The sequence below is a fragment of the Dama dama genome, chromosome 9 (genome assembly GCF_033118175.1).
Source record: "Dama dama isolate Ldn47 chromosome 9, ASM3311817v1, whole genome shotgun sequence".
Taxonomy (NCBI): domain Eukaryota; kingdom Metazoa; phylum Chordata; class Mammalia; order Artiodactyla; family Cervidae; genus Dama; species Dama dama.
This window is the reverse complement of record NC_083689.1, coordinates 42,738,805-42,764,833: the sequence shown is the minus strand read 5'-3', so window position 1 is coordinate 42,764,833 and position 26,029 is coordinate 42,738,805. Positions and strand designations below refer to the sequence as shown.

Sequence of the window (26,029 nt, the reverse complement as noted above, 5' to 3'; positions counted from 1 at the left end):
TTAACCTGTCTCCTGAGAGACCTATATGTGAGTTAAGAAGCAACAGTTAGAACCACACATGGAACAACTTATTGGTTCAAAATTGGGAGAGGAGTATGACAAGTCTCTATATTGTCACTCAGCTTATTTAACTTATATGCAGAGTACATCATGTGAAATGTCAGACTAGATGAATCACAAGCTGGAATCAAGCTTTCCAGGAGAAATATCAACAACCTCATATATGCAGATGATACAACTCTAATGGTAGAAAGTGAAGAGGAACTAAAGAACTTCTTGAGGGTGAAAGAGGAGAGTGAAAAAGCTAGCTTGAAGCTCAACATTCAAAAAATTAAGATCGTGGCATCTGGTCCCATCACTTCATGGCAAATAGAGAAAAAGTGGAAACAGTGACAGTTTTATTTTCTTTGGCCCCCCAAATCACTGCAGATGGTGACTGCAGCCATGAAATTAAAAGACGCTTGCTCCTTGCAAGGAAAGCTATGACAAACCTTTTTGTTGTTGTTCAGTCACTCAGCCATATCTGACTCTTTGTTACCCCATGGACTGCAGCATGCCAGGCTTCCTGTTCTTCACCATCTCCCGGAGTTTGCTCAAACTCTTGTCCATTGAGTCAATGATACCGTCAAACCATCTCATACTCTGATGTCCCCTTGTCCTCCTGCCTTCAATCTTTCCCATCATCAGTGTCTTTTCCAATGAGTCAGCTCTTCACATCAGGTGGCCAAAGTATTGGAACTTCAGCTTCAGCATCAGTCCTTCCAATGAATATTCAGGATTAATTTCCTTTAGGATTGACTGGATCTCCTTGCAGCCCAAGGGACTCTCAAGAGTCTTCTCCAGCACCACAATTCAAAAGCATCACTTCTTCAGTGTTCCGACTTCTTCATGATACAACTCACCTCCATACATGACTACTGGACAAACCATAGCTTTAACTATGCAGACATTTGTCAGCGAAGTGATGTCTCTGCTTTTTATTACACTGTCTAGGTTTGAATTGTGATGCTGGAGAAAACTCTTGAGAGTCCTTTGGACAGCAAGGAGATGAAACTAGCCAATCCTAAAAGAAAAGAGTTCTAAATATTCATTGGAAGGACTGAAGCTGAAGCTGAAGCTCCAATACTTTGGCCATCTGTTGCAAAGTGCTGAATCATTGGAAAAGACCCTGATGCTGGGTAAGATTGAAGGCAAAAGGAGAAGGGGGTGACAGAGGATGAGATGATTAGATGGCATCACTGACTCAATGGACATGAATCTGAGCAAGCTCCAGGAGATTGTGGAGGACAGGGAAGCCTGGCATGCTGCAGTCCATGGGTCACAAAGAGTCAGACATGACTTAGTGAATGAACAATAATAGTAACAAGATTTATCTTGAGGTGGCTCCACTCCGAGATTACCCATGTAACTGTGTGAAGTCTTGCTGTCTCTTTACAGGGCTACTTCACAATGTGACAGTTGGTTTCTTCCAGGGTGAGTGGTGCAAGAGAGTGACTACAAGCACTCTAGATAGAATATAACCTAATATTAGAAGTGACATCCCAAGAGTGCTGCTGAATTCTATTCATTATAGGTGAATCACTAAATCTAGCTCCAAGTTACTGGGAGAGCAATATACAAGGCATGAATATCATGAATCAAGGACCACTGAGACCATCTTAGAGGCTATGTACCTTAGCCTTTCACAGTCCATCTCAAATCTTGACCACTGATATATATAGACTCATTAATTTTAACAAGTGATCTCTTCATTAAGAAGAATGGTGGTTTGCAACTTTTCTAGAAAATAAAGAATCAAAGATGTTGAGTTTGTCCATCTATCTCTCACCTGGTGAGAAGAAAAAGGCTCTCTGTCTGGTTCTAGTTTCAGGCTATTCACAAGCAGTAAAAATAAATTCATCTGTTGCATCTTACAGCACTCATATTCATTTTCATTTGCCCTCATAGTGATCTTGCAATGAAGGTACAGTGATTTTATTAAAATAGACCCTCTTTTACAGTTGAGAAAGTTGAGGAATAGGCTGGATTGCTCAAGTTTGCATGGCTCATAAATGCAAAACCAAAACATGAGATGGAAAGTTCTGGAAAATTTAAATCATATGCTGTTTTTGAGAAAAATGTCTTCACAAGGAGAAGCTGTCTAATCTTGGAAAAAATATTATTTAGGAGCTTCTATTTTCACCTTTCTCTTATTCTTTGTTTACACAGCATCCTTCAGATCCATAATACAGTCTCTAAGAACTGGAGATTCTTTTGCTCAAGAGCAGTACTTGTTTCTTGTCAGATATAGTTCTCATCACAGATGAATGCATGATCACTTATGGTTATTAAATTCCCATCTTGTGAGTTGGTTAGTATAAACAAAATTCCCCCAACCTAAGTGAAATTACATTTACATTTATGACCCTGTGAAACTTGGGGAAATACACTGGGGTGATGATCAGTAGGGTGAGGTGGAAGAGTCAAGAATCCATCTGCCTGCCTGTCTCTCCAATGGACACCAAAATTTCTAGTGGATCCCAGACCCTCATCCCCATTCTCAACCCTAGATTTCCAGTTCCCTGCAGAATATATACAATTCCTGATACTCAAACAAAAAACAACCAAACCCATCTGCATATCCTAAAAAAGTAATATCTCCTTCTCTTATCTTATTTCTTTAAAATACCACTGTCCCAATTATTCAAGCTCAAAATGACCCACGTTGGATGCCCCATGCACCTTAATCTAATCCCTTACCTGTTTCTGTCAATGTGCCCTTAATGGAGACTCTTGCTTTTTACACACCTGGCCTCTATTTTCATCCCTTGCATTTCCACTGTCTTCTGAGTATCAAAGTTTTGCCAGCATTCATGTAATATCTCCAACCTGAGTGCCTCTTTGTCACCACAGGCCACAGGCACTTCACAGTGTACCTCTCTGTGATCACTTCACTTCTCAAGACTGTGAGCAGAGATCCCCTTCTATCCCACTGAAGGTCTATGTGGTTTGCTTTCCCTTTCTAGCTTTTCGTGCTAAACCACCTCTTAGGTGAGCCTTACATTCCACCTGAACTTACACCTGCATCTTGCCTAACACTACTTTTCTTTGCCCCTTTTGATTTTACACATGCTGTTCCATTCATCTGGCACATCATCCTTCAAACTCTTCCTCTGAAAACATTGTTTTTCAGGGTTCAGCTCAGATTTGCATCTGCTATGACGATGCCCTGATGGCCCGCATACACCAGGTGATTCCTTACTCTGTAGCCTCCCACATCACATTCATTGACCCAAGAATGCACTCCTTAGGTTGCATAAGGTGTCTTTGTTTCTCCACTCAACAATCAGAGGGTTAAACTATCGCCTGAAACTTAATCACTCAAGATAATGTCACTCTTGTGCTTATGATATGCCAATGGCTTGGCTGTGCTACATTTTATTCATATGGATTTGTTTGTTTGTTTACCTCTTCTCCAACTAAAATCTATGTTCTTTATACCACTTTTTCCCAACAGGGTGATCTCTGGTTTCTAGCATAGTGACTGGTATATATTATGTTCTCAGTAAATACTGTTGAATGATTAATTATAATATGCAGATCCCTCAAGAAACTAGTGTAGTTTCTCTCATGCTTATCTTTTTCTGCTCTCTAACTTCATCCCTTTCTCTGGGTGTTAAATTTCTTTAAAATAGAAAAATCCTTTCCCTGGGATTTTAGTTACTGTCTTGACTTTTCTTCCTAGAAATGACACTGTAAAGAAGAAATCTTGTGTCTGTGATATTCTTTCAGGGATGGGTTGACTCTATGTCTCATACCAGCCCTCCCCTTGAGCCTCTTCCCCAACTCACCTTTTGTTTTCCTGCTTTAGACCACTCTTCCACTTAGGAACCCTTTGCTGAGCACCCCAATCCAGACAGAAAGAGGAAATGAAAAAAAACAATGAGAAATCAAAGAAAGAAAAATAGAAGTAGATCAAAGAAAGAAAACTAGAAAAAAAGGGTGAGGAAAGACATACTATTACATAGTGAATGCCTACCCTCCTTTAAAAAATAAAAAAGTCACCTCTGCCTGAGGAAACAATAAGATGAAGAAATTCTGATAAGAAAGTAAAAATGGGGCAAAAAAAAGGTAGCAATCAGCAACAGAAACTGCAAGAAAGATAGGGGTGGATGACAGGAGAAAGACCCTCACTATTCTCCAGGTGGATTCCCTGGAAGAAAAAGTATTCAGCAGGTTCCCTGTGGAGATTTCAGCATCAAATTCATTTTATTGTCCTCCTCTTGTATGTTTGCAGTTATGAAGTCAGAGAGGACAGGGAGGAGCCCCCAGCTCTGACTTCTTTCCTCAGCCTCCACCAATCTCTTGGCCAGGCTGTGGGTGTCCTTGTCACCCTCAGGCTCCCTACAACTTTCTAGCTTAGATAGTGAGGCTCAGACAGACAACAGTCTCTGCTCAGCAAAAAGAGAAGGGAAAAATGGACTTAGTCAAGGAGATGGTGTTGGGCAGATGGAAACAGAGTCAGGATCTGGGTATCTGAGCTCACCCTCTGATGTCTGTCCACCTGCCATAGGTTGCCTCCCAGGCTGGGTTGTAGAACTGTCTTCCACTGCCCATGAGGTACTTAACACAAAACCTAAGTGAGGAAGGTAAAACTGTCCACTCCCAGGGGAGCCCTCAAACTCCAACCCAAGCATAGGAGCTCCCAAGCTTGCAATTAAAAAAACTCAAACAGGGAGCTTGGGGACAGGACCAGAAGAAGGGGCAGAGGGACAGTGTGAGGAACCTTGGTCATGAGATGGGCACAGGGCAGCCAGGGCACAGGAATGAGGGGCAAATTCCTTGGTGTTCTACTCCCACCACAAACATATACCAATGGTTGCTCAGTGACCTCCAGGGTCCACATGGAATCTCTACCTGTGACTGTCTCCCTGCCATCCACACTTGTTCTTTACCTGTCCCATAAAATCAGCCCAATCTGACTGAGGGCCAATGATAAGCAAGAGCTTGGTGAGCTGTGCTTGAATCAAAAGTGAAGACTTAACACAGTCCTGGCCCTTAAGTTTTATAACCAAGTGAGAAGGAAAGAAGAGCACCTACCTTCACTAGAGTCAGATGATAATGTGGAAGCTGAGTGTCTTCTCACACTCTGTCAGATATTTCTGTGAGCTCATTGCCCTTCCCAGTTTCCTGTGGTCTAATTATTATGTCTGTCATCCCAGTATAATCATGGACAGCACTTCCTTTCACTCTCAGGGGTGTCCCAGGCTGGGTCATAATTTAGTCACTTTGATTTTTGCCTTATGTCCCATGGAAGTAGATGAATTTTCAAAATGATCAGTTCGTGGGAAATCAAATGATCAGGCCATTAATTTGTGTCTTTCTTTTTAGTCTTTGGTATATGACTTTTTTTAGTCTTTCATTTTATTTTTAAAATTAATTTTCATTGGCATATAGTTGTTTTGCAATGTTGTGTCAGTTTCTTCAGTAAAGTGAATCAGCCATATGTACACACATACCTCTTCTTTGGCTTCCCTGGTGGCTCAGCTGGTAAAGAATCTGCCTGCAATGTGGGAGACCTGGGTTTGATCCCTGGGTTGGGAAGATCCCCTGGAGAAGGGAAAGGCTACCCACTCCAATGTTCTGGCCTGAAGAATTCCATGGACTGTATAGTTGCAAAGAGTCAGACATGACTGAGTGACTTTCACTTTCACTCATTTAGGCCACCATAGAGCTTTGAGTAGAGTTCCTTGTGATATACAGTAGGTTGTCATTAGTTATCTGTTTTATACATAGTAGTATGTATATGTCAATCCCAATCTTTTAATTTATACCACCACCCCCTTTTCCTGTTTGTATTCGTACGTTTGTTCTCTATGTCTGTCTCTATTTCTGCTTTGCAAATAAATTCATCTGTATCATTTTTGTGGGTTCCACATATAAGTGATATTATAAAAAATTTGTTTTTCTCTTTCTGACTTACTTCACTGTGTATGACAGACTCTACGTTCATCCACGTCTCTGCAAATGGCACAGTTTTGTTCCTTTTGTGGCTAAGTAATATTCCATTTTGTGCTTCCTTGGTAGTTCAGTGGTAAAGAATTGGCTGCCAATGCAAGGGACAAGGGTTTGATCCCTGGATCTGCTGGAGAAGGAAATGGCAACTCACCCCAATATTCTTGCCTGGAAAATCCCATAAACAGAAGAGTCTGGTGGGTTACAGTTCCTGGGGTCACAAAAGAGTTGAACATGACTTAGTTACTAATCAACAAACAGCAAAACAAATATTCTATTTTATATATGTACCACATCTTATTTATCCATTCCTCTGTTGATGGTCATTTAGGCTGCTTCTGTGTCCTGGCTATTTTATTTTATATTGAGTGTTGTTGATGAACAATGTGTTAGTTTCAGGTGTGCAGCAAAGTGATTCAGTTATACATATACATGTATTTATTCTTTTTTTTTTTTCAAATTCTTTTTCCATTTAGGTTGTTGCACAATATTGAGCAGAGTTCCTTATATGACTGGTTTTATTTTCACAAAAACAATAAAACATGTTTTACCTGCCATACAAAGTTCTTGGGGCCTTCAGTTGGAGGCTGATATACAGATAGGACAGATTAGTTCAGAGGGCTGAGAGATGTTTGAAAGAAGAGCTGGGAAGACTCAGGGAGATGGAGACAGAGGGACGTAGAAAAAAATTGGCCTCTGTCAGACTACTGCCACGCAGAATAAAGTGGCTTCTGAGGAAACCCCTAAGAGTCAATTCACACTTTCTGTTTTAACCTCCTCTGCTCACTCTGCACTACCTGGTGACCTATGCCAGCTCCCCCATGAGTACCTGGTGTTTTCCCACCTCCACACTCTTGTTCAAGTTAATCTCCCACTGGAAGTTACTCGGCCTGCTTTTCTTTTTTATTGAAAATTTTTTTTCTGTAAAGACCCATTTAAATCTCATTGTTACTATTTGTACCTTTCAAAGATTCACTCCACATCCCTTCAGTTTTTGTTATCTCTTACATCCTATTGTCTGTTGTTCATTTCTGAGTCACTAAGTTGTGTCTGTCTCTTTGCAACCCCATGGACTGCAACACACCAGGCTTCCCTGTCCTTCACTATCTCCCAGAGTTTGCTCAAACTCATGTCCATTGAGTCAGTGATGCTATCTAACCTTCTCATCTGCTGCCACTCCCTTCTCCTCCTGCCTTTAATCTTTCCCAGAATTCGGGTCTTTTCCAATGAGTCAGCTCTTTGCATCATCAGGTAGCCAAAAAAATGGGAGCTTCAGCTTCAGTATCAGTCCTTCCCATGAACATGCAGGGTTGGGTTCCTTTAGGGTTCACCAGTTAGATCTCCTTGCTGTCCAAGGGACTCTCAAGAGTCTTCTCCAGTGCCACAATTCAAAAGCATCAATTCTTAAGCACTCAATCTTCTTTATGTTCCAACTCTCACATACATACATGACTATGGGAAAAACCATAGTTTTGACTACATGCACCTTTGTAGGCAAAGTGATATCTCTGCTTTTTAATATGCTGTCTCTGTGGCATAGCTTTCCTTCCAAGGAGTAAACATTTTTAAATTTCATGGCTGCAGTCACCATCTGCCATGATTTTGGAGCCCAAGAAAATAAAATTTGTCACTGTTTTCACTTTTCCCCCATCTATCTGCTATGAAGGTCAGGATGCCATGATCTTAGTTTTTTGAATGTTGAGTTTTAAGCCAGCTTTTCACCTCCATCAAGAGGCTCTTTGGTTCCTTTTCTCTTTCTGCCATTAGAGTGGTATCCTCTGCATATCTGAGGTTATCTATATAATTGGCAATTATTCTATTCTACCATGTGAAATCTGCTATGCATGCAGGCTCAGTTGATTTAGTCATGTCCAACTCTTTGTGACCCTGTGGACTGTAGCCCGCCAGGCTTCTCTGTCCAGGGGGATTCTCCAGGCAAGAATGCTAGTGTGGGTTGCCATTTCTTCCTTCAGGGAATCTTCCTTACCCAGGGATCGAACCTGTATCTCTTAAGTCTCCTTCATTGGTAGGCGGATTCTTTACCACTAGTGCTACCTGGGACACCCTGGGAACTCTGTCAGGTTACTATTTATTTTACCTACAGAGTAATCAGGTGAAACTTGATTGCCTACAGCCAAGAAACAGCTTTTTTTTTTTTTTTTTTAAGAAACAGCTTTATGTTTAGCTGGGACTAAATTCACTCCGGGAAAATCTTTCTCTATGTTTTATGGAGATAAGACTGACACCAGAGCTGTCTGGGCAGCTCTAGGTTAAGTCTCATCCCATTTAGTTAATAAAGACTAGCTTTCAGGTAAGCTATGATTCAGCCTGACACAGGTCACAGCTTAGATCTTCCACCAATCCAAAATTTTCACATGGCCCCCGCCTAGCTCAGGCCTGATTGGGAGTTTAGGGATCCACCATAGGAAAGAGGAGAAGAATGACACTTCACTCATTCTCCTACCCTTCTCATTCTGAGACTTATGGATCTCTTTTCCTTCTTTTGTTTTCTGGGTTTGGAGAAGAAATCCTACTGGTGGGGCAATCTGTTGAAGAATATACATCAGTGTCATGGGCTGTTTAAATCAAAGATGATGTAATATGCTGAATTATATTTTTTCTTTTTTGGTGCTCAGTGTTTATGTTTGTGTCTTTGTTTTTGTACTTAGCCAAGTGAGAGACTTTATTTTTGGGGGCTCCAAAATCACTGCAGATGGTGACTGCAACCATGAAATTAAAAGACACTTACTTCTTGGAAGAAAAGCTATGATCAACCTAGATAGCATATTAAAGAGCAGAGACATTACTTTGCCATCAAAGGTCCATCTAGTCAAAGCTATGGTTTTCCTAGTGGTCATGTATGTACTGAAAGTTGGATTATAAAGAAAGCTGAGTGCCAAAGAATTGATGCTTTTGTTTTGTTTTAGAATTGATGCTTTTGAACTGTGGTGTTGGAGAAGACTCTTGAGTCCCTTGGACTGCAAGGAGATTAAACCAGTCAATCCTAAGGGAAACCAATCCTGAATATTCATTGGAAGCCTGATGCTGAAACTGAGACTCCAATACTTTGGCCACCTGATGTGAAGAACTGACTCACTGGAAAAGACCCTGATGCTGAGAAAGATTGAAGACAGGAGAAGAAGAGGATGACAGAGGATGAGATGGTTGGATGGCATCACTGACTCAATGGAAATGTGTTTGAGCAAGTTCCAGGAGTTAGTGATGGACAGGGAAGGCTAGCATGCTGCTGTCCATGGGGTTGGACACAACTGAGTGACTGAACTGAGCTGAAGTTTGGTTCTGTCTCTGTGTTGTATAAAAAGTGAAGTCGCTAAGTTGTGTCCGACTCTTTGCGACCCTGTGGACTGTAGCCTACCAGGCTCCTCCGTCCATGGGATTATCCAGGCAGGAATACTTGAGTGGGTTACCATTTCCTTCTCCAGGGGATCTTCCTGACCCAGGGATCAAACCCGGGTCTCTCGCATTGGAGGCAGACGCTTTAACCTCTGAGCCAGCTGGTCAATTATTCTTTTTAGTAGCTGCAATGCTTGAGAGTATGTTTTTATTTTTTGACCACTTGTTGATAGCTATTGGAAAAATAGTGAGCAAAAATTTACCCTTTTTGTTTGAGTTTCAATTTATCTAGATGAATGGACAAAAATGTGGCACATATTCACAACGGAATACTACTCAGCCATAAAAAAGAATGAAATAATGTCATTTGCAGCAACATGGTTGGACCTAGAGATTATCATACTAAAGTGAAGTAAGACAAAGACAAATACCATATCACTTATATGTGGAATCTAAAAATGATACAAGTGAACTTATTTATAAAACAGACACAGACTCACAGACATAGAAAACAAATTTATGGTTACCAAAGTGGGAGACTGGGGGAGGGATACATTAGAATTTTGAAAGTAATATATTTACCCTACTGTTTATAAAATAGATAAACAGCAAGATCTACTGTATAACAAATGAAACTATACTCAATATTTTGTATTAACTGATGAGGGAAAAGAATCTGAAAAAAGAATATGTCTGTATATATATATATATATACATATATGAATCATGATATATATAATGTCAGTAAATAAATAAATATTAAAAAGAAAATGCGTTCCAGAAACAAAAGTTATAACACAGAGAAAACATTCATCCATCAGAGAAGAAGTTTGGGAGAGGGCTGGACCAAGAGGGGAGAGACCTGTCACTGGGAGTCAGTGGAGTTGTCTCATCTGAGAAAGAGACCAATGGCTGGGTCAGGTCTAGCTTTTGGCTGAGAAATTTTATTCTCTGCCACCCCTTGCTGCCACTCATTGCTCTCCTCTTTGATGTGACTAAGGAAAGTTGCTTCTGTTTTCACAAATCCCTGGAGACCCCTCCCCTGCCATATCTTTGTCTTCAGTCTGCAAATTAAACTCCAAGGGAAGGAAACCTCTTTGCAAAGTTCTCTGTTCTCAGCTGCTCCAGCAAACAGTCTTCTAGGGTGACATGGAGACAAAAACTGGGGAGTAAGAGCAAGGGACTTCACCAATCTAAGCCCCAGTTTCCTGGCCTGTGAAAGGGATGTAATCTTGTTCACTATGAAATGTTTGTAGTAATATTAAATTGAGTAGACAATCAAGTCATTTCTCCCTGGCAGGTTCTCAGACTTGTAGTTACTATTAGGGCTACTGCCTCCCATTCTCTCCAAGCCTGGAAACAGAAAACAGCAAATACCTCCCTGTGGTTTGGTCCAACTTCCAGAACCTAGTTCTTTCCTCTTTTTTCTCTGTGCATACAACAAAAGCATTTTGTTCCAGGTAAAGATAATTTTATTGCAAATGTGTAAAAGAACTGGTATAGAGTTTAGCTAGGTGGATACAAGTAATACCAATAGTTCAATTAAAAATGTTTAAAAATAAGTTTACAAATAGCAGATCTAATTCTCTCATTTATTTCTTCTTAATCCCCCAAAGGAGAAATAGTATAGTCAACTTTTCTATTTTAGAAATTAAAATAAAAAGTGGCAATTTTGTTGGAATATTTTATATATACAGCATTTAAAAATGACTTTTCTATGTGTCAGGCACTGTGAATATACAAATGAGCCAATATTTACCACTTTCCTCATGAATCTCACTTTATTCTTGAAGAATATGACTTTAAGAAATCTTTATAAAGTTCTCGGTTACTTAGGGTGAAGAGTGAGATTTCATTAGCTTTATTTGGTCATCTAGAAGCATTTCATCAAAGACACTAGTGTGAGACAATATATTAATAGGAAAAAATTGATATCTATGTATACTCATAAAGAATATATGTGCCTAGTACATAGTAGGCTATAAATCAGTGGTAGAGATTAGCAGTAAGAGTTAAGGAGTTCTTGTTTTATATATATATATATATATATATATATATATCTCCAGTTCATTTCAGCCTCTCAGTCAGGTCTGACTCTTTGTGACCCCATGGACTACAGTACACCAGGCCTCCCTGCCCATCACCAACTCCCAGAGCTTGCTCAAACTCATGTCCATATATACAACAGACTTGTGGTTGCCTTGGAGGAGAGGGAGAGAGTGAGACATAGCTGAGGAGTTTGGAATTATCAGATGCAAACTATTATATAGAGCGGATTAACAGCAAGATCCTACTGTATGGCACAGGGAACTATATTCAATATCCTGTAATAAACCATAATGAAAAAGAACATACACACACACACACACACACATATATGTACACATGTATAATTGAATCACTTGGCTGTACAGCAGAAACTGACACAACTTTGTAAATCAGCTATACTTCAATAAATTTAAAAAAATAGTTAAGGAGTGCAGCTTGAGGCATTCTCTGACTGTAGAAGTAAATCCAGTTTTAAATACTAAGTGATAGCAATCCCAGAGCCTACTTATACACAGTACTTAAGTTTACAAAGTTCTGCACTTCATTTCAACGTATTCTCAAAAAAAAAAAAAAATAATAATAATCCAAAAAGATTGAGAGGAGGGAACCTGGTGTTTTACCAGAGATAGAAAGTATTACTTTGGAATTTAAAAGACATCTGAAAACTTCAGGGTCATGAGCCTCATTATTAATGAGAAAACCAAGACTCAGGTAGAAAATGTATGTAACATCACAAAGCCAGGAGTGGCAGTCAGGCACAAAATACCCTAACTCTTCAGTGCTGGTTGACAATCCTGCAACGGTCCAGCCCTTTTCTCAGGGCTCCCATCACCTCCCGATTTCTTAAGCTATAAATGAGGGGGTTCAGCATAGGAGTAAGGACTGTGTAGAAGACAGAGACCACCTTGTCATGGCTTGGGGCCCGGTAGCGCTTAGGTCTCAGGTAGATGAACATGGCTGCCCCATAGAAGAGGAACACAACTGTTAGGTGGGAGGAACAGGTGGCGAGAGCCTTTCTGACAGCCTGAGCAGAATGCATGTGGAGCACAGTTCTCAGGATGCGAGCATAGGAGGCCACAATGATGGAGAAGGGAAGAAACAGCATGAAGACACAGCAGGCAAATATCACATTCTCAAAAATGGATGTGTCTATACAGGCCAGCTTTAACAAGGATAACATCTCACAAAAGAAGTGGTCCACCTCCCTCAAGCCACAGTATGGAAATGTCATTACTACCACCATCTGGATCAAACCATCTATTATCCCAAAAACCCAGGAGCTCCCAACAATTTGGAGACAGACCCTCTGACTCATGAGGATGGGATAGTGAAGTGGGTGACTAATGGCCACATACCGGTCATAAGCCATGAGTCCTAGCAACAGCCCTTCAGAGCCCACAAGACAGACAAAAAGACCAATTTGCATGCCACAACCCACAAAGGAGATGGACTTCCTGCCAGACAGGAAGTTGGCTGCCATCTTGGGCACATTGGTACAAACCAACATGAGATCCATGAGGGAGAGCTGACTAAGGAAGAAGTACATGGGTGTATGAAGTTGAGGATCCATGAAGATGAGGAAGATGAGGAGGACATTCCCACAGAGAGCCATTATGAAGACCATCATGACTGCTGAGAAAAGAACAAGGTCAGTGGGACTGTGGGAAAAGATGCCCAAGAGGACAAAGTCATCTGTGGATGATTGATTCAACCATATCTCCATGGCTCAGCTGATGTTCCTGGTCGCCTGAGAACATGGACAAAAATTATTGAATTGACTGACATACCTTTATTGGCAGAAAAGTCATAAGACCAATGGGGAAAAGAAATGATTGGTGCCCAAACCTCAAAAGAACAATGAGGTCTTAGATATAGAGAATAAACTAGTGGTTACTGGTGGGGAGAGAGGAGGGGCAATATAGGGGTAGGAAGGTGAGAAGTACAAACTATAGGTATAAAATAAACTACAAGGATATATTGTGCAACATGGAAATATAGCCAATATTTTATAATATCTACAAATGGATATAATCTTTAAAAGTTGTGAATCACTATATTGTACAGCTGTAATTTACATAATATTGTACAGCAACTATACTTCAATTAAAAAAAGAAAACCAGTGTGGTCTTCAGTTGCAATGAGATTTTTAAAATAACCCCAGAATCAAGGCCTCGATAAAAGTTGGCTGATAAAAATTCAAAGTAATACCCTCAGTTATCCTCAGTAGAAATCCAAGAGCTTGGAGTATTGGATTTCTCTTGATTTTGGACAGGACTTTTTTTTCTAAACATGTTATATGGAAGGGAACCAGAGACATGGCCTGATTTTATACTGACAAATTTCAAATCAAGAAATAAAAATTGTGCATATTTTAAAAGACAACACTGCCTTGATGATAATGACAATATCTAAACCCAAGGAAAATAAAATAAATGATTATAAGCAACTGAATGAAAAGCATTATGATATTCTGACCACAACTTTGTTGTCCTCATGTTCTCACCAGGATAACCTTGTCTTCATTTTCAGTCATTTCCAGCTTTTAGATTTCACCCTCTTCTCTCTCATCAGCCACCTTCTTTGTAAAAAATTTATTTAATTTTAATTGCAGGATAACATCAGCATGAACCAGCTGTATGTATATATATGTTTCCCTCCCTCTTGAACCTCCTTCCCACCTCCCAGCCATCACACCCCTCTAGGTTATCAGTCACCTTCAAATACCACCTGTGGCTTTGTCCATCCAGGGCTGTACATCCAAGGCAGGCATTTTCATGGCCCTACCAACAGCAAAACAGTGCAGAATTTTCTCTTTAAATTTGCATTAACTGTATCGTGCCATGTAGCAAATAACCCCAAATTTACAACTTGAAATAATATAGGAAACAATGATTGTTTCACAGTTTCTGTGGGCCAGAAATGAGGGTGCAACTTAGTTGTCTCTGACATAAAAGGTTTCATAAGAGGTTACCCTGAAACTGTTAGTCAGGCTGCAGTATTCTCAAGACATGTGTGGAGGAGGTTCTACTCCAAGGTCACTCATGTGGCTGTGTCAGGCCTTGCTCCCTTTTCACAGGGCTGCCTCACAGCATGGCAGTTGATTTCTTCCAGGGTGAGTGGTGCAAGAGAGAGTGACAGCACAAGCACCCTAGATAGAAGCCATAGTTTTATAACCAAATATTGGAAGTGACATCCCATGAGCTCTGCTGAATTCTGTTCATTATTAGTGAGTCATTAAATCCAGCCCCCAGTTACTAGGAGAGTGACACACAGGATATGAATATCATTGAGACCATCTTAGAGGTTGTGTACCATGACCGTTCACATTCCACCTCAAATTTTAACCGTTGATATAAATAGACTGGACTCATTAATTTTAACAAGTGATCTCATCATTAAGAACTATGGTAATTTGTAATTTGCCTAGAGAATAAAGAATCAATGATGTTAAGTTTGTTTGTCTCTCATCAGATGAGAAGAGGTCTCTCTGCCTGGTTCTAGTGTCAGGCAATATACAATCCACAAAAATAAATTCATCTGTTGCACCCCACAGTGCTCACATTCATGTTTCATTTGCTCTCACAGTGATCCTGCAATGAAGGTAGAGTGGTGTTTTTTTAATGATAGACCCTCTTTTATAGATGAGAAAATTGAGATTCTGAGGAGTTGGCTGGATTGCCTGAAGTTGCAAGGTTAGAAAACATGGAACCAAGACTTAAGAATGGACCTTTATAATATAAGTTCTGGAAAGTTTATATCACATCACACTGTCCTTGTGCAAAAATATTCTTAGGAGGGCAAATTACCTTGTCTAGGAGAAATTCTTAGTTATGAGCTTCCAATTCCTTTTTTAAATCCAATTCTTGGGTCATTCTAATAAGCCAAATGTTTAAGTACAGTCAATCATATTTCTTTGCTTTTCTTCTGCTTTTACACTATAAAAGTCTTTCTGCTGGTTCCTGTCCGCAGAGCACACCTAACCACTTCTGGTTTGGCATTGCCTGATTTGAATAGACTTTTGCTCAAATAAATTGTCTGACTCTTTATGACCTCACAGTCTGTAGCCTTCCAGCCCCTTCTATCCATGGAATTCTTCAGGCAAGAATACTGGAGTGGGTAGACATTCCCTTCTCCAGGGGATCTTCCTGACCCAGGGATCAAACCCACGTCTCCCGCATTGCAGGCAGATTGTTTATGATCTGAGCCACCAGAGAAACTTTTCGCAAAATAGGTGAATATATGATAACATAGTTAAGTCCATGTCTTATGAGTTGGTTAGTATAAATATAAATAGAATTCCCTATGGTGATTGTTGTTTAGTAGCTAATTCGCGTCCTACTCTTGCAACTCCGTGGACTGTAGCCCACAAGGCTCCGTTGTCCATGGGATTTTCCAGGCAAGAATACTGGAGTGGGTAGCCATTTCCTTCACCAGGGGATCTTCCCAACCCAGGGATGGAACCCAAGTCTCCAGCATTAGCAGATGAATTCTCTTCCACTGAACCACCTTAGAAGCCCAGAATTCCCTATACCTAGATGAAAATTAAATTACAGTTCTCAGCCTGTGAAACTCAGGTAAAGACCTGGGCAGAGGGCAGTGATGATCATGAGGCTGAGGTAGAGAAAGCAGAGAATTCATCTGCCTGCCTGTCTTTCCAGATGACAACAAAATCTTCACTGGCTCTCAGACACCCTTCCCAAGACCCAGACCTAGCCTTAGAGCCAAAATTTCAATTCCCTACAGAATTTATGCAATTACAGTTCTTGCTGACAAACAAGAAACAGAAAACAACTAAGCATTAATTCTTATGTACGTACCCCAGAAAAGTAATATCTTGTCTTTTTTTCATATTTGTTTAAAATGACACCTACCATCCTAATTACTCAAGTGCAAAAAAACCCGTGCTGGATGCCCAATGGGCTTCAGATTGAATCACTCTCCAGGTCCTGTTGATTTCCCTTTAATGGAGATGCTTGCTTTTTGGGCTCCCAGGTTGTGCTAGTGGTAACGAACCCACCTGTCAATGCAGGACAGAAGAGATGCGGGTTCAATTCCTGGGTTGGGAAGATCCCTTGGAGGAGGAAATGGCAACCCATTCCAGTATTCTTGCCTGAATAATCCCATGGGCAGAGGAGCCACAGGCTACAGTCCATGGGGTAGCAAATAGTTGAACATGACTGAAGCAACTTAGCATGTACACTCGCTTTTTACAGCTGCCCTCTACTTTCCCCCCTTGTGTTACCACTGTATTCAGAGCATGCAATGAATGATCTGAATGTACTAGGTGTTCACTACTAGATACCTTTCTCTGAGGAAGAGTGAATGATAACATAATTAGTATTTTCAGATATTTACAAATGACAAGTGTGCTCTCTGCAAATGCATGGTAGTCACCTTTAGGAGACATTTATGAAGGGTATATCCATCTACCTTACCTTATTATAAAGACAAACCAAAAGACTCCATGGGATGTGCTCTTTGTTCAAAGACCCAGGATGATTTCCTAAACTAAGATGGACCTGCTCAGATCCATGACCAGGGAGGCAAGTTGCTAAGCTGTGTCCATAGAGGAGGGAACATGTGTGACTCATGCCCAGGTGTCCTTGCCAACAATAACATCCAGGAACTTAACTATAAGTTATGATATATTCACTTATTTTTCTAAAAGATAAACTGTGGCATACTAAAATTTTTAAGTTTATTTGAGCAAAAAATCAATTCCAATCAAGCAGTGCCAAACCAGAAGTAGTTAGGAATGCTCCATCGATAGGAATCAGTAAAAAGAATTTTATAGAGAAAAAGCAGAAGAGGGAATTCCCTGGTGGCATAGTGGTTAAATATCTGCCTTCCAATGCAGGGGACAACAAGTTTGATCCCTAGTTGGGGGGACTAGATCCCACCTGACATGGGGCAACTAAGCCTGCATTCCACAACTGCAGAACCACGCACACCGGAGCCCATGCACCACAACCAGAAAGCCCGCATGCCACAACTACTGAGTCTGTGTGCTCCGAAGCCTGTGCACCGTGTGCCACCACTAGAGGGAAGCCCGTGGGCTGCAATGAAAAATCCCACATGCTGCAAGGAAGATTCGGCGTGCAGCAACTAAAACCCAACACAGCCAAATAAAGAGATATTTTTTAAAAGCAGAAGAAAAGCAAAAAAGTTATTTGATTGACTACATTTGAGCATGTTGTGTGGGGTGGGGGCGGGGTTTGCAGGAACAAATTGCTGTTCCAATAGCCTTTAATTGGTCTTGGCTATATCAAGCTTAACCAATAAACTGAAAAGTCATGTTCCGCCCCCCCTCCCACCCCCCCCACCCACCCCCCCCCGCCGCCCCACAACTCCCACCCAGACTTTATAGCTGAAGTCCTGTGCTGAGGATGCTCAGCTCTACCCACAGTGAGCAGAGACACTCAGCTACATGTACCTTCAAAAAGATGCACCACCAAACACCTCTTCTTCCTGCCCCCAATACAATACTATATAGTTGATTAATGACATTTATCTCTCTATCCTGGAGGGCTCCCTTGAACTCTGATTCTCATATTGACTGTGAACTCGACATCTTTCTTCGAAGTCCAGTGGGTTCATCCTGCCTAAAGTGGTCAACCTGAGCCCTTGGTCTCCCTTGGAGAAACACTCTTCCCAGATCAGTTCATGGAAGATCTGTTCAGTTGCCTAGGGAAAACACACAATGTATCCTTAACTCCTCTCCCCCTCTCACATGCATCCCAACATCAGAAACTCCTGGCTCTTCTTCCAAAATATGTCAGACCACTTCTCACTCCTGCCTGTCCCACCTGGACACATAATCGTCACTGCTCCCCTACAGAGGAAATGGAAATGGCCCCTAACTGGACTTGCCTTCCCATTCCTTCCTTGCCCCGATTCTATTTGCCACTGGTGTCTATAGCACTGGGGTGAAGACATCTCCCTAAGAATAGAAGACAAAATGCTTGAAGAATGAAGCAAGACTTTCATATGGCTGGGCCCCTCCACTACCCAAACCTTTCATTCTGCTCTCCCTGGAATTCCCTCTGCTGAGGTTTCACTGGCCTCCCTTCTGTTCCTGCCAGAGTTCAGTTCAGTTCAGTTGCTCAGTCGTGTCCGACTCTCTGCAACCCCATGGACTGCAGCATGCCAGGCTTCCCTGTCCATCACCAACTCCTGGAGCCTACTCAAACTCATGTCTATCACGTTGATGATGCCATCCAACCACCTCATCATCTGTCATCACCTTCTCCTCCTCCTCCTTCAATCTTTCCCACAATCAGGGTCTTTTCCAGTGAGTCAGCTCTTCACATTAGGTGGCCAAAGTATTGGAGTTTCAGCTTCAGCATCAGGCTTCCGATGAATATTCAGGACTGATTTCCTTTAGGATGGACTGGTTGAATCTCCTTGCAGTCCAAGGAACTCTGGTGCTCAGCTTTCTTTATAGTCCAACTCTCACATCCTTACATGACTACTGGAAAAACCATAGGTTTGACAAGATAGACCTTTGTTGGTAAAGTAATGTCTCTGCTTTTTAATATGCTGTCTAGGTTGATCAGATTTCCTTCCAAGGAGCAAGTGTCTTTAAATTTCATGGCTGCAGTCACCATCTGCAGTGATTTTGGGGCCCCCCAAAAATAAAGTCTGTCACTGTTTCCTTTGTTTCCCTATCTATTTGCCATGAAGTGATGAGACCAGATGCCATGATCTTAGTCTTCTGAATGCTGAGTTTTAAGCCAGTTTTTCCACCATCCTCTTTCACTTTCATCAAGAGGCTCTTTATTTCTTCGCTTTCTGCCATAAAGGTGGTGTCATCTGCATATCTGAGGTTATTGATATTTCTCCCAGCAATCTTGATTCCAGCTTGTGCTTCCTCCAGCCCAGAATTTCACCTGATGTACTCTTGATAAAAGTTAAATAAGCAGGGTGACAATATACAGCCTTGATGTACTCCTTTCCAGATTTGGAACCAGTCTGTTGATCCGTGTCCATTTGTAACTGTTGCTTCTTGACCTGCATACAGATTTCTCAGGAGGCAGGTCAGGTGGTCTGGTATTCCCATCTCTTTAAGAATTTTCCAGAGTTTGTTGTGATCCACACAGTCAAAGGCTTTGGTGTAGTCAGTGAAACAGAAGTTGATGTTTTTCTGCAATTCTCTTGCTTTTCCAATGATCCAATAGGTGTTGGCAATTTGATCTCTGGTTCCTCTGCCTTTTCTAAATCCAGGTTGAACATCTGGAAGTTTACAGTTCACCTACTGTTGAAGCCTGGCTTGGAGAATTTTGAGCATTAGTTTGCTAGTGTGTGAGATGAGTGCAATTGTGTGGTAGTTTGAACATTATTTGGCATTGCCTTTTTTTCAGAATGGAATGAAAACTGACCTTTTCCAGTCCTGTGGCCACTGCTGAGTTTTCCAGATTTCCTGGCATATTGAGTGTAGCACTTTAACAGCATCATCTTTTAGGATTTGAAATAGCTCAACTGGAATTCCATCACCTCCATTAGCTTTGCTCATAGTGATGCTTCCTAAGGCCCACCTGACTTCACATTCCAGGATGTCTGGTTCTAGGTGAGTGATCACACCATCGTGATTATCTGGGTCATGAAGATCTTTTTTGTATAGTTCTTCTGTGTATTCTTGCCACCTCTTCTTAATATCTTCTTCTTCTGTTAGGTCCATACCATTTCTGTCCTTTATTGTGCTCATCTTTGCATGAAATGTTCCCTTAGTATCTCTAATTTTCTTGAAGAGATATCTAGTCTTTCCCATTCTGTTGTTTTCCTCTATTTCTTTGCACTGATCACCAAGGAAGGCTTTCTTATCTCTCCTTGTTAGTCTTTTGAACTTTGCATTCAAATGGGTATATCTATCCTTTTCTCCTTTGCCTTTAGCTTCTCTTCTTTTCTCAGCTATTTGTAAGGCCTTCTCAGACAACCATTTTTGCATTTTTTTTCTTGGGGATGGTCTTGATCCCTGCCTCCTGTACAATGTCATGAACCTCTGTCCATAATTCTTCAGGCACTCTATCAGATCTAACCCCTTGAATCTATTTGTCACTTCCACTATATAATTGTAAGGGATTTAATTTAGATCATACCTGAATGATCTAGTGGTTTGACCTACTTTCTTCAATTTAAGTTTGAATCTGGCAATAAGGAGTTCATGATCTGAGCCACAGTCAGCCCCTGGTCTTGTTTTTGCTGACTGTATAGAGCTTCTCCATCTTTGGCTGCAAAGAATATAATCAATCTGATTTCAGTGTTGACCATCTGGTGATGTCCACGTGTAGAGTCTTGTGTTGTTGGAAGAGGGTGTTTGCTATGACCGGTGCATTCTCTTGGAAAAACTCTGTTAGCCTTTTACCTGCTTCGTTTTGTACTCCAAGGCCAAATTTGCCCATTGTCCAGGTAGCTCTTCACTTCCTACTTTTTCATTCTGGTTCCCTATAATAAAGAGGACATCTTTTTTGGGTGTTACAAGAAGGTCTTGAAGGTCTTAAAAGAACCATTCAACTTCAGCTTCTTCAACATTACTGGTTGGGGCATAGACTTGAATTACTGTGATATTGAGTGGTTTGCCTTGGAAATGAACAGAGATCTTTGTGCTATTTTTGATATTGCATCCAAGTACTACATTTTGTACTCTTTTGTTAACTATGATGGCTACTCCATTTCTTCTAAGGGAATCTTGCCCACAGTAGAAGATATAATGGTAATCCGAGTTAAATTCACCCATTAAAGTCCATTTTAGTTTGCTGATTCCTAAAATGTCAATGTTCACTCTTGCCATCTCCTGTTTGACCGCTTCTAATTTAGCTTGATTTATGGACCTAACATTCCAGGTTCCTATGCAATATTGCTCTTTACAGCATAGGAATATACTTCCATCACCCATCACATCCACAACTGGGTGTTGTTTTTGCTTTGGCTCCATCTCTTCATTCTTTCTGGAGTTATTTCTCCACTGATCTCCAGTAGCATATTGGGCACCTGCCGACCTGGGGAGCTCATCTTTCAGCGTCCTATCTTTTTGCCTTTTCATACTGTTCATGGGGTTCTCAAAGCAAGAATACTGAAGTGGCTTGCTATTCTTTCTCCAGTGGACCACATTTTGTCAGAACTCTCTGCCACGACCCGTCCATCTTGCATGGCCCTACACAGCATGGCTCACAGTTTCATTGAGTCAGACAAGGCTGTTGTCCATGTGATCAGTTTGGTTAGTTTTCTGTGATTGTGGATTTCATTCTATCTGCCCTCTGATGGATAAGGATAAGAAGATTTTGGAAGCTTCCTGATGGGAGAGACTGACTTAGGGGGAAACTGGGTCTTGTTCTGATGGGCGGGGCATGTTCAGTAAACCTTTAATCCGATTTTCTGTGATGGGCGGGGCTGTGTTCCCTCCCTGTTGCTTGACCTGAGGTCAAACTATGGTGGAGGTAATGAAAATAATGACGATCTCCTTCAAAAAGTCCCATGCATGCACAGCTGCACTCAGTGCCCCCAACCCTGTAGCAGGCCACCACGGACCCACGCCGACTCCTGGACACTCATGGGCATGTCTGGGTCAGCCTCTCATGGGGTCACTGCTCATTTCTCCTGAGTCCTGGTGCACACAAGATTTTGTTTGTGCCCTCCATGAGTGTTTCCCCAGTTCTGTATAAGTTCTGGCAGTTCTACGGTGGGGTTAATGGCAACCTCGTCCAAGAGGGCTTATGCCATACCCAGGTCTGCTGCACCCAGATCCCCTGCCCTTGTGGCAGACCACTGCTGACCCGTACCTCCACAGAACACACTCAGACACAGTTCTGGCACAGTCTCTGTGGGTTGGGCATGTATTTTGTTCCCTTCCCAGGTCTGAGCAGCTCAGGAAACCTGGTGGTTGATGAGTGTATTGTCCCAGCTGGTCCGTGCATCTTAATTACCTCGCTGGTCCCAGCCACTAGGTTTCCTGGGTGTGCTGCGAGAGCACTGCCTCAGGAGTGCTGTATGATCGCAGGCTGCAACCCTCCTGGTGGATGTCAACTACCGAGGATCTCAGGAAGACGTGGTTAGCAACTGGGAGCCTGCTCACGGTTTGGTGGAATACGCCGCCGTCTCTGGGGCTAGGACTGGAGCAGCTCCTTGCATTCTGGCTCTGGTTGTCGCAAGCCTGCCTCTGCCTCCAAGTGGAGAGGGGCTGGTACACAGCCTGCTAGCTCTCCTTTGGTATTTGCTCAATCCTTTGTTCTGTGAGCAGGCCAGGCTGTGCGTTAGGTTGTTAGGTTAGAGCTTTTTGAGGGAAAGTTCTCTTTCCTGCAGTTGCAGTTTGGCGTGTATTCTGTTTCCCTGCCCCGCCCCAGTTATGTTGCCTTCTGAGATTCCAAAACTTCCCACAGACCCACCTGTGAGAGGGTTTCCTACTGTGTGGAAACTTCTCCTCCTTCACAACTCCCTCCCCAGGATAGGTCTCCATCCCTAACTCTTTCGTCTACCTTTTTGTCTTTTATATTTTGTCCTACCTTTTTTGTTAGAGAATGGGCTGCCTTTCTGGGTGCCTGGTGTCCTCTGCCAGTGTTCAGAAGTAGTTTTGTGGAAGTTGCTCAGCATTCAAATAATTTTTTGATGAATTTGTGGGGGAAAAAGTGGTCTCCCCATCCTATTCCTCCACCTTCTTTTAGACACATCTACAAAGTGGACACATCTTATAGACACATCCACAGAGTAAGAGGTTTCTGCAAGGCTTTGCAGAAAGTTCTTTCCAGATATACTCCACCTTGTTCCCTTACGTGCTCTTCACTGTCTTAGCCAGATCTTCCTCCACATCTATTTAGAGTTGAATTTCTTTTTTCCTTCTCTTTGTTTCCCTGCCTTTTGTTTCTCACTGCATTAAACACCATCTGGCATACTACATTTAATTCACATGGATTTGAGACACTCTTAATTTCCCAACTAGAACCTGTATTCCCTGATGCCACTTTTGCTCATGGTGGGATATCTGGCTCTTAGGACAATACCTGGCATATATTTTGTTCTCAGTAGATATTTGTTGAATGATTAATTGTATTATGCAAAACAATTCAAGAAATTAGTCTGGCACCTCACATGCTCTTTTCTTACACCATAACATCATTCCTTTCTCTGGGGTGTTTGGGTAGTGGCTTCATTTATCTCCTTAGAAATGACATAATAAAGCAAGTCACCTTTTGGGGAAAAAGTGACTCTATATCCCTTATCCTCCCTGCCCTTTTACCTGCATCTATCTCTATTCATCTTTTGTCTCCCTGCTTTAGAAAACTCTTCAAGTCATCAATGTGCCCCTCAATCCAGACAGAGAGAAACAGGAAAGAAAAAAAGCTAATGAGATGTTAAATTGGGGAAAAGGGAGAAGTAGATCAAAGGATAAGATTAGAGGAAAGAATGAGAAGAGACATAACACTGGAAGGTATGTGCCTATCCCCTCATCTGCCAAAAAGAAAATAAAAACTAATAGAGACAGAAAATAGCAGAAAGAGAAACTGCTGATAAATAGAAATGCATAAATGAACAGCAATTATAGTAGATATTGCAAGGAGAGAAGGAGGTAACAGGAAAAAGACCCTCACTCACCTTTAAGTGGGTTTCCTGGAGGAAAACAAACTCAGCACACACTATGTGGAGTCGATTCCAGCATGAAAATTATTTCATTCTCCTTCCTTTGTTTGCGCTTACTGAGTCAGAGAGGACAGAGAGGAGCCCCCCAGTTCTGACCTCCTTCCTCAGCCCCCACCAACCTCTCAGCCAGGCTGTGGGTTTCCACGTCAGCTGCAGACTCCCTGTGACTCTCTAGCTCAGACTGGGGCTCAGACAGACAATAGCTCCTCTTAACAAAAAAAAGATGTGGAGAAATTGAACTTAGTCAAGGAGACAGTGGTGGGTAGATGGAAACAGAGTCAGGATCTGTGTATCTGAACTCACTCTCTGAATCCTGTCCACCTTCCATGGGCTGACACCCAGGCTGGCTTGCAGAACTGTCTTCCACTGCCCACGAAGTACTTAACATTGAACCTGAGTGAGGAAAGTAAAGCTGTGAAGTCCTAGGAGAGCCCACATACTCTAGCCCTGGAGTAGAAGCTCCCAAGCTTACAATTAAAGAAAACTAAATAGGGAGCTTGGGGACAGGACCAGAAGAAGGGCCAGTGGGACAGTGTGATGAAACTCAGTCATGAGAGGGGCACAGAAGAGTCAAGGTACAGGAAATTGAACAAGTTTCTTGATACTCTTTCCCCACCACAGGCACACTTCAGTGGTCCCTCAGTGACCTCCAGGATCTACGTGGGGTCTCTACTTGTCCTTTACCTGACCTTTAAAACCAATCTGTATCTACCAAAGGCCTATGATATACATAGTACTGGGTGAGATGTTGTGCTTGAATCAAAGATGGAAACTGAACATAACCCTGTCTTTCTGGTGGGAGGAAAAGAAAAGCACTCAATTTCAAGAGAATCAGATGATGGCATGGGAGTTGAGTGTCTTCCCAAACCCTGTCATAAGTTTATCCAATCTCAGTGCTCTTCAGTGTGGTCTAGTTATTATACCTTTCATCCCAGTATAATCATGGATAGCACTCCCTTTCACTCTCAGGAATGTCCCAGGTTGGATGATAAATTTTTAAAATTTTGTCTGTTTATTTGGCTGCATTGGGTCTTAGTTGGGACATGAGGTACCTTCCTTGCAGCCTGTGGGATCTTTCATTGCAGGCCATGGGCTGCTCTCTGGCTGTGGCATGTAAGCTCTAGAGCATGTGGGCTCAGTAGTTGGCATAGGCTTAGTTGCCCTATGGCATCTGAAATCTTGGTTCCCTGACGGGGGATTGAACCTGCATCCTCTGCATTGGAAGGTGGATTCTTAACCACTGGACCACCAGGGAAGTCCCTGGACAGTAAATTTTATAGTAACTCTATTTTTGGCTTTATGTCCTGTAGAAATAGTTCATTTTCTCACTGGCCAATATGGTGACAATTCACCTGTCAAATGGCTAAGTTACCAAAGTTATTTGTTTCTTTAAAAAATTTTTAAAAACTATTTCTTTTAAATCTTTATACTTTTAGGTGTCTGTATTATAAGCTCTGACACTGATTATTTTGGCTGTTTGTGGTTTTTCTTCTTTTTCTGTAATGTGTGTCTGAGTTAAGCTTTGATTGCCAAGGCATCTACTTCAAAGAGGACTATATGGAATGAACACATTGCCAGCCATACTGCCAGATAAAGAGCCAGAGCCAGGCTGCCTCTCCCCTCTGAGGTGCCTTTGTTTTAGAAATCCTGGTTGATTTCCATAATTGGTCATTTGGGCTACTTGTTTTTTTCTCTTCTTGTGACTTAAATTAATATTCTTCTGTTTAAATTAATTAATAAAGAATGAGCCCCTAAAGCCTTAGGCCCCTACTCTTTACCCTAATAAAAGCAGGACCCCGGGCCTGTGCACGCTCCCTCTTTCTCTACATCCTGCCTTGCTGTGTGTTCCCACATGTGTTGTATAAGTAATAAAACCTCTATTTTCTCAAAGTTTCCTGACACTTATTGCTGAAGGATGTGTTGCAATTATAATAGGAACCACAAGTCTTGGTCCACCCACAGCATCAGTTATTGATAAGATGAGGCCATATATTTTTTTAAAAA

At 41.7% G+C, this 26,029-nt stretch overlaps 1 protein-coding gene across 1 annotated transcript; it reads right to left on the bottom strand.

Annotated features, from left to right (window-relative positions):
* Nucleotides 1-12,172: 12,172 nt before the first annotated feature.
* LOC133062294 (olfactory receptor 2V2) lies at nucleotides 12,173-13,120 on the bottom strand. The gene has a single exon (XM_061151130.1). The coding sequence runs from the start codon at nucleotides 13,118-13,120 to the stop codon at nucleotides 12,173-12,175; it is 948 nt and encodes a 315-aa protein (XP_061007113.1).
* Between the last annotated feature and the right edge of the window lie 12,909 nt (nucleotides 13,121-26,029).